This window comes from Hyposmocoma kahamanoa, unplaced genomic scaffold (assembly GCF_003589595.1).
Source record: "Hyposmocoma kahamanoa isolate Upper Pololo Valley unplaced genomic scaffold, ASM358959v1 86, whole genome shotgun sequence".
In the NCBI taxonomy this organism is placed as follows: Eukaryota; Metazoa; Arthropoda; class Insecta; order Lepidoptera; family Cosmopterigidae; genus Hyposmocoma; species Hyposmocoma kahamanoa.
The window spans coordinates 5,561,168-5,571,016 of NW_020654289.1; the positions used below are offsets into that span (position 1 = coordinate 5,561,168).

At 33.8% G+C, this 9,849-nt stretch overlaps 1 protein-coding gene across 1 annotated transcript in view; it reads left to right on the plus strand.

The window, feature by feature from the left end:
• The window catches only part of LOC113234880 (myotubularin-related protein 10-B), a 61,357-nt gene extending 52,082 nt beyond the window's left edge, over positions 1-9,275 (plus strand). Inside the window, exons 6-13 of the mRNA XM_026470402.1 lie at positions 1,700-1,703; positions 1,970-2,099; positions 3,029-3,164; positions 4,197-4,437; positions 5,495-5,618; positions 6,219-6,394; positions 6,839-7,003; positions 7,776-9,275. Of these exons, the coding sequence (XP_026326187.1) occupies positions 1,700-1,703; positions 1,970-2,099; positions 3,029-3,164; positions 4,197-4,437; positions 5,495-5,618; positions 6,219-6,394; positions 6,839-7,003; positions 7,776-7,862 (1,063 nt within the window). The 3' untranslated portion in view covers positions 7,863-9,275. The remainder of the gene's footprint in view (positions 1-1,699; positions 1,704-1,969; positions 2,100-3,028; positions 3,165-4,196; positions 4,438-5,494; positions 5,619-6,218; positions 6,395-6,838; positions 7,004-7,775) is intronic.
• The last annotated feature ends 574 nt before the right edge of the window (positions 9,276-9,849 follow it).

The following is a 9,849-nucleotide window of genomic DNA, read 5'->3' on the forward strand; positions in this document are numbered from 1 at the left end:
GTGCCATTCAAAGCTTTGGATAGCAAAGATCTGAGGGGCACTGCCACAGCGCCCGTCACCTAACACAAAGCTGATAAGTCCCATTATGCCTGTAGTTATAAAATATTTTTTTGAGATATCATAAAAAACCATAACCCAGTTATAGAATATTGTAATTGTTTAATGACATTTCAGCTATGGATCGTTAGGGTAAGTTCAGATAAGTCGAACACGTTAACTAATTTTAACTGTTTTTAAGAGAGAATTTTGTGCTCTATTTTTTGTTATTTAAAACAGTCATTTGACCATTTATCACGTACCCGCGTTTTAGTTAGTGGACGGCAGAATATCCTTACCCTTAACACCGGAACGCAGTCACGCTCAGAATATAGCTTGCAGACAATATTTCCTTGAGTGAACTCTGTGACAAAAACCTCTTCTGCTACTAAACAAAAAAAAATTAAGGTGTTTATTCATATTCCGAAATAAGTGAATCCTGATAAATAAGTCACTGACTTAAATAATTCCTAGATAAGAGCAAAAACTTTAAAACGCAAAGATCTGAGGGGCACTGGCACTGCGCCCGTGACCAGTTGACAAGTAAAAAAAAATTGTTTATTGAATAACTTATTGTACAAATTAATAACTAAAGACTAATTATTCGAATAAATGTAAAATATAACACATATATTTATGAACTAGGAAAATCATGTATTTCAGGTAAAAAGTACTAATTATACAGGTGAATATATAATTAAATTATAAACAAAAAGTAAACAATAAAATGCAAATCATATACCTATACGCTTAAATTAAATACCAGAGTTTAATAATATTATTAAATAACCATAATATTCATTAATTATATACAAATTATATGCAAATACTTTATTATTTATAAACATAATTAATGAAGTATTTGTACCCGCGTCAAAGAACATATAGCTGATGTCAAACACCGTCGCGTAAACAAGTCTGCAGTCTGCGAGCATGTCATGGATAAACCTACACATTCAATGAAGTTTGACAAACCCCAGGTCCTTGCAAAAGAAGTCCGTTATCTACCCAGGATGCCGCGAGAGGTTATTGAAATTAAAAAACATCCTAATTTCAACAGGGAAGATGGTTTCTCCGTACTACCAGTTTGGGATCCAGTATTTCCTGTAATGAAAAATCCCAAACAGACATAAGACTGCAGTACTAATTAGTATGTTTTAATTTATTCTAATTTCTATATTAATTAATAATAAATTGAACGTAATAAAAATTCATTCAATAAAATAATTGTAAAACTTAATGTAACGTAAATTGTAATGTTTTCTTTGTAAAATTAAAAATTAGGTATTTAATTAATAACTATTGTAACTATAGTAAAAAAATAGGGTGTTTGCATCAATATTAGACATAACTGGTTGAAGACTGTACCACCTCAGTCAACCGTGACCATGGGACCTGTAAAGGGCCCGAAACGTCGGTTTGTTTGAAAAAACAAATATACGCGATTTAAATCCGGAAAAATAGTTTCATTTCCTATAATTAATGAAATTATAAAGGAGAGTCCAAACAATTGTCAACTTTTTTATAAGTTTCTCTTATAGCAGTTCTGAGAACAAAGTTGCTTCATTGAATATAAAACAAAGTAGAAAATCGAAATAATAATAAATTTATTCATAGAACTTAAATTTTACAAAGCATAAAAAGTGCATAATAAAAGGCACAGCCAGGTAATTTGATAACATTTATTTTGGGATAATTAATAAATTCTCTGTATCATCGTAAGACGTATTTTGAAGGAATTCTTGTAGAAGTTTCTTAATCTTTATGTAACAAAAATTATATATGGCCAGTTTTTTTTTGCCATATACTTAAATTACAGGCCAGTTATTGCTTGTAATTTCATCAGCGTTGTATTGGGTTTAAACTGTTTTTTTCCCGTAGCGCCACCTGTAATAACACTTATGAAAGTCTAGTGACGTTGTAATATTTCCAGGTGCAAGACTCACAGTACTACTCCATGCTGGATTCGAGCCGATGGCTGAGGTACGTGGCCAATTGCATCGCGTTCGCGGACGACGCCGCAAGATATTTAGCTAACAACGTTACCGTTGTCTTACAGGAAGGTACGTATGTCACGATGCGACCTCCTCCACTGTCATCCCGCCTATTTGTCACATTTTCTCTGGTACCTGGCCACTTATTTTCAAATTTTAAATCGTTCTTTAATTCCTTCGCCTCGTCATGCTCACGTTTCGTTCCGTTGTCACTCTCTTCCAAACTCACGAAGCGAGCACGCGTGCTCTCGCTCATCATAAATTTGCAAATACAATATAGTTTCTTATATACGTTTAACGATGTAACTTATTTATACATATTACACACGTTTTTTGGAAAAGTTAAATAATGTCAAACCTCCACAAAGTCCTTTTACAACCTTTTCATGTATATTGTACAATTGACTGCGCGATCGTGTTAGGCATTCCGTAATTTGTTACGGATTTAAATAATGGGGTACATGTGTAGACATATGACTTTTTAATGTTAATAATTCATTATATTTTTCTGCTATGATTTAACAAAATTTATAGAAAATATTTTTTATTATCTAATTTATTTCAATTCAATTTGTAGTGTAGGCATTCAGTTCATTTGAAATACATCTGTTAGAAGATATTCTTTGGTTGCCCAAAGGTTTCCTGGAACAAATTGCCACTTAGCAATAAGATCAACGTAAATTACTGTGTTATCATTGTAATACTTAATGTGTAATAAAGAATATTTCATTATTTCTTACAATATTTGTAGTATTTTTTTTATGTCTTCAAATCGTGTGCGATGTGCAACACGGCAACAAGTATTACTTAAATATTAATATCAGTACAGTATGTATTATCTCCTTGAAAATCATAACTGAAGTTGGGGAATAATGCTCTTATAAACTAATTTCAATAACGAAATACAATAATTTCACAATAAATAAATTGAATATCATGATAGTAAAACATCGCTATTTAAAGATATTTATTTTTTATGCAACTGTAAATTATTGCAGGCGACGGCGTGGATTACTGCGCTGTTGTGTCCTCTCTGACACAACTGCTGGTGGATCCTCACTTCCGCACGATATCGGGCTTCCAGTCGCTCATACAAAAGGAATGGATTGCGTTGGGACATCCTTTCTGTGACAGGTACTTCGTGTGCAAAATATTCTATAGCTGCAGGTGCACAGTCCCATAGCTTAGTCAGATAGGTCATATAACGCATTAACCTATAGTAAACCTAGTGATTATTCTCTAAGTACTCTGTACAAAGAAAAGGGCTTCCTGACTTTCACAGGGATATTTCGGAATTATATCTTTTTGTACACAATCAGTAACAGTAACTTCTTTAGTAAAATATCTGATGTACACTCTGTTAACGTCAGAAACAAGGACTGTCTTGTCCTATCTAGAATAAAAAGCACGATCTTGGACCACAACACCTATTGTAACGGCGATCAGAATTTATAACAGACTTACAATTGAAATAAAATGTTTAAACGGTGGTAAGTTTAAAACTTATTTAAAAAAATTTATAAATTAATTGTTAAAAAGTTAATTGACAAAGTTTTTTACAATGTTAACGAATTTTATATAAAGACACAGAATATTTGACAATTTTGTTTTTTATTATTATTATATTAAGTGATGGGACAAAATAGTCGTGCGCCTGATGGTAAACGACACGCCTGTCCGTAACAGTTGCAGTGCTACTCAGAGCTTTAAATAGCAAAGATCTGAGAGGCACTACCATTGCGTTCGTCACCCTGAGACATAAGTTGACAAGTCCAATGTGCCTATAATTTCACCAGCATCCTTAGCCTTCAAAACCGGGACATAGTAATGCTGACATTAATGCTTGGCGGCAGAAATAGGTAATGTGGCAGTACTACAAAACAACACGTGTAACAAACGTAATTATAATTTTAATTTGTTGTCATTTAAATTATAATAAATTAATTATAATAAATTACTGCTTGGCGGCAGAAATAGGTAAGGTGGCAGTACTACAAAACAACACGTGTAACAAACGTATTTATAATTTGTTTTCATTTAAATTAAAATAAATTTTGTTGAATTATAATTTTAAGACATTATGCGCCTGACTTGATGCTTGTAACTCCTTTATTTTACCAATTCATACAATAAATGTTTTATGTATTTGATTGCCATGTGTTTCAGATTCGGCCTTCCTCGGCCAGGCTGTACCAGAGACATCTCAGCTAAAGAGAACATAAGCATGCAACGCGCACCCATCTTCCTGCTGTTCCTGGACTGCACGTGGCAGCTGCTAAACCAGTTCCCGTCTTACTTCCAGTTCACTGAAACCTATCTGACTACGCTATGGGACTGTGTGCATAACCACCTCTTTGACACGTTCTTGTTTAACTGCCCGCGGGACAGGGAATTAGCTATCTCCAAGGTGAGCCATTATTATTACTTGTTTGAATATTTTAGTAGCTCTCGTCTTAGAATCCTGACACGTTATGCAATATTGTCGCATAACATTTCTTATTTGTATTTATACCAGCTATTAAACTGTATAAATAGAAAGCTCGTTTAGCAGCTACTTTAAAAAAATAAAATATACACTAAAAATTATATAGTCCCTGTTTAACCTTTAAAAAAACGAGCGCCTCATTGCCCTGTCTATAAAATTGCAGTTAATTTAGGGTTGCCGATGCCATTTCCATTGTTATTTAAAAAAAAATCGGAACATCATATTTTGTAGTAAATTCTGTGACTAGTAAAAAGAGGTACAAGTTAAAAATGCCTACTATACAAGGTAATGCGGAAAACACTTAACTGTTAATATCTTAATAAGTTTTAACTGTTTTTCGCATCCCCTTTGTACCCCTTTTCACTAGAGCCACAGAATTTATAGCATTATACGTTTAGAACTGGAGAACGTAGCAATTATAGTTAATAGATTGTTTAAAAAAAACGGTGGTGGTTAACACATTTATATGTTTATCGTGTGTGTTCACAATTTCCTAAAGACTATGTAATCGATTTTTAAGATTTTTCCTATAAAGGTTGTTGTATACATAAACAGGGTGTCCGACAGCCATGCGTCACGGAGGGCCTGTAGACACATATAACTTGTCAATCTTATCGACATAATGTAGTCACCATCATTTTTGTCCCTCAGAGTGTTTGAGATAGTAACGGAAAGTTTAACGAATAAAAAAATTTGAAAAAAGAATAAAAATGTTTAATGATCAAAAATGTCTGGTTTGCTGGCTTTATATATTTTTCACTTTCGCGCCATTTCTTTAAAATTTATTGTCAAGTGTGCCGTGTTTTGTCACAGCGGGACACTTATGATATTTTGGGGACAGCGGGACACGGAACTTAAAAGGCGGGACTGTCCCGCTCAAAGCCGGACGTATGTCACGTTAGTTATACATTTAAAATACTAGTTTTTAAGTGCAGCCTGAAATAGTTATATATGTGTTAATACTTTTTATTATTTACAGGACTTTGTCGAAAGGCCGGTGTGGGACTGGGGCGAGCAGTTCATGGATCAAGACATGGCGTTGTTCTACAATCCCTTGTACCTAGGCAACAAGCCCTCTACGAGTACACCCAACCAGAGGCTATGTAAGCAATTAATATGACATTCTTAAACATACATATACAGGGTGAAAATTTGAGATGGTAGACCCATCTCAATGGTCTTAACTATCATAACTACATAACAGACTATCATAACAGATTTTGAAGAAAGTTTACAGTCAGCAAGATGAAAGGCAATTTTCACCAAATTCTTTTTCATGCAATTCCATCTTATTTCTGGTAAGGATCAAAAGTCCTCATCTGTGGGACCAACAGAGGTATGATTTCTAGAAATATAAGAAATCGTAAAAAAATTTATCAGGTCCCATGCCTGGATCCCAAGTCCGCTATTTTTTTTTTAATACAAGTAGAAATGGTAGAAATAATGTTATTAGATTGGTTATTAAGAAGATCTCTCCGTTTTGGTGTACGATAATCGTGGTCAAAGAAAAGAATTGCAAAGTTTATATAATATCTAAAAACAAATTGTTTCTATTAAATAAAACTGTTCGTATTGATACATAGAGTCACACTTTTAAGTTTAGCTCAAGATTTAATCTACATACATACACTTCACGCCCATTTCCCTTCGGGGTATACTTGTCATGATCACAAGGCTTAAGGCTTTATGGACGTTTTTTACAGCAACAATATCAATACCAAGCAAACCAACGTCAGAACTGCCCAGACTGAAGCCGTGTACATCGATAGCAGGCATGGAGTTGTGGTCGCAGTGCTACGAGCGCTGGCTGCTGCCGCTCGATGCGTTACACGCGGGGCCTGTGCAGTACCACGTCTACAACTACTCGGTTTTGAAAGATGTGAGTCTCTCCAATGTTATGACCGCCTAGTACTTGATAATGATAGATAACAAACAACACTGTCTCTTCCAAATGAGATAAAATATTACGTACTTATGACTCAAGAAACTCTTACAAATTAATATAAGTTTTTAAAAGTTAATAAAACTAAAATTAAATAAATAATTATTTTAATTCACTTCTATTGCAATGTAGCCAAAACTCAATAAATTAACAAAAAAAAACTTAAATCGTGCCACTTTTCATACGTGTGTTGCAACATTACAAATTGGACGTAGTTAAACAAAAACCAAAGTACAAAGTGTCAAGCTTGATGTGCTCTGGACTGTACATATAAGTCATTTTTTGATAATTTTGTGGATAGGATCCTTTTTGCTTAACTACGTCCAATTATCTTTTTTTTTGTAAATATTAGTCAAACTCACAAAAGCAATATTGTCACAGATTCAACAACTAAACGAGAAACTATCATCTCTCTCCTTCATAAACAACCGACATTCGTCGAACGGCGACGATGGGAACGAGCCGTCTCGCGTCGTAGTCTCTCGCTTCCATCCATTCAGTTTGTCACGTTCCGAAGATGTTACCAGGACTTTAGATTTGATGCAAGTGAGTATCATAGACGCTAGCCAACTCCTAGACTCCCAGTCCCTTCTAAACGCGCCTGATTAATACGTAGTGTTTAATATAGTTGTTTTTAAGACTGTTGTATATATTTGAGAATTGTGTGTAATTCAAAATGTTTTAACAGTTTACTGATTTGTGGATAACCATTTAGTACGGACCGTTGACAAATTATATTTGTTGTTATTGTTCATACATGAACGTACTTTAATGCTAAACTAAGCATATATTTCGAGTTCTTACGTTTTCGCGATTGTTACACATAGGAAATGAAACTATTTTTCCGGATTTAAATCGCGTATATTTGTTTTTTCAAACAAACCGACGTTTGGGGCCCTTTACAGGTCCCATTGTTACGGTTGACTGATGTTGAAGACTGTACCACCTCAGTCAACCGTGACCATAAGACCTGTAAAGGGCCCGAAATGTCGTGTCGGTTTGTTTGAAAAAACAAATATACGCGATTTAAATCTGAAAAAATAGTTTCATTTCCTAAATATATATTATTCTAAAATACCTACTCCGCCTATGCCAATCTTCACCTTTATTATCGCAATGTTATTTATGATGGACCGACTGAAGGTTGTGGACTGACAAATAGTACATTAGTCCACTTTTAACAAATTGTGTCACTTGTGACAGTACAGGAAAAAGGACATGATTCTTCTGCTTTTCTTGTCAATCAGCCTTAAACTAAAGCAGTGGCTCGATGTGTAAAACCCCAAGTGTATTTTATAAGATCATCTATTGTTTACAGCATACGCATAGACAATTGAAGAATAATAAGAACACTATAGGAATTTTCAAGCCACCAAAAAGGTTTGCAATATGGTTCAACGATTAATGCATGGAGTCTTTAACTTGGGAGACTGAAGAAGGCTAATTAAAATTTAATTGTGTCGGTCCACGGGTAAAGGTGCCGTAGGGCGGAATGATAAGAGGACCGATTAATTGCGCTGAATAAATGCGTATGAATTGCAAAGTCCATAGTAATATAAAACGTACATTTAAGGGAGTAAATTATAGAATCGCTACGGAATAGGTACTATAAATGTGTACAAAACGGTACTCATACTCACAATTGTTTCGGATCAACATTATACTTAACAAATCAGTAAATTGTTAATTGACACTTTCATTGACAAGATTAAATGACAGCTATTAATAAAATAAATTGGAATGAATAAAAGGAAGGGTACATTATTTTAGTAGATAACTATAATTAATTCACGTTAAGAATGCTAGGTAATAGGGTATTTGACCCGAAAATTTATTTTGCTTCAATCAACTCACATGAACGCGGAGAAATCTGAATTTTCGAATGCCTTTATATCAACATTATCAACTAACACCAGAGATATTAAATTATTAATGGTTGAAATTGGTAGCGGGATACTCCGCACCTTTTTGTAACAATGAACAAACAGTCGAATTTTTTATTATAAATAGTAAACTGACGTTGAGTGAACTTGCTAGCTTTTGATGAAATAATGTAGTCTGAGACTGAGGGATTTATAAAACGAACTTTCATTTTAACTAAGCAAAAACGGCAAGCTAAGCAAATATTTCATATTTACAAAACAAATGTTTCTAAGTTTAAGCATGAAATTACGAAGTAAAGTCAACGTGTAAATTATTTTTTTACTTAAACATAAACCAAGGTCATTTTTTACATACGGAAAATCAACTTAACATGCCGTCTTTGCTTGGTCGAATCAAAGTTCGTTTTATAAACCCAAGCCTTAAAATCTGCCGTCTACTAAACAAACCGCGGCCAAGTGACAAATTATCCGTTTTAAATAGCAAAAGATAGAGCGTTACAAGGGAGCGTTTTAAAGTTCTCATGTAGAGTGATCATCTAATAGATCATCTAACCGATATCTAGGATTTTATAATACGCTACGTAAGTAACGAGCATTGGCGAATAAAACTGAGAAATGCTAAAGTCATGCATTGTGCTTATTTCAGTGAATTCAGAACTTTAAAAGGCTCCCCTGTAAACTTCGCAATTTCGACATGCGATTCTTTACGTAGGAGGGGTCGAAATGTGTTTATTGTTCAGTATGTGTTTCGTTCTAAATTTACTCACTGGAACGAAATTAGTAAAATGTTGCATTTTTGTTATCTTTTGTTATCTGCTGCAGAATAATTTATTTACTTCATGTAATCTAATTACATGAAACTCTTTTTCTATTATCAAATTCTTCAGTTTTTAAAACGAACTTAGAAAGATATAAAGGTATGCCGCCGTCCAGTCAACCCGTGACCATGGAGCGTGCAACCGTTCCGAAATATCGGGAAAATAAAAAGAAATCATACCGTGGTAAGAAACCTGATATTAGTGATAATCATTTAGTGAATAACCACGAAAGTCTTAAAATCTATGTATATACAAATTTTGCAGGTTGATTTCACATCAAATTTCCTTCATATTCACACACTGGCTTTTATCTATTCTTAAAATAATGCATCCAAATTGAAAAAACCCTTGATATGAAATTTAAAATAAATAGAAAGTTTTGCCATCTCCTGAATAAACACTCTTTATAAAATACGAGTTTGAGAAAGTAAGGCACCGATTTGTCAGTGTCAGTATTTAATTTGAAAAAAGGCAGGATTTTATAGTTACAGTTTTTACACAAAATAATTTTTGTTTATAGGTATTATTACGTTTTGAGTTTCTTAATATATTTGTTCTATTCTATTCTATTGCCTTAATGGCGGCCACTAGGCTTGGGGCCAGTGTCAGTACCTATTAAAGCTGAAGGCTGTATAGCCAATGTTCAATAAATATATAATTACAAAAGTCAAAATGACATTAGTAGCTGTCA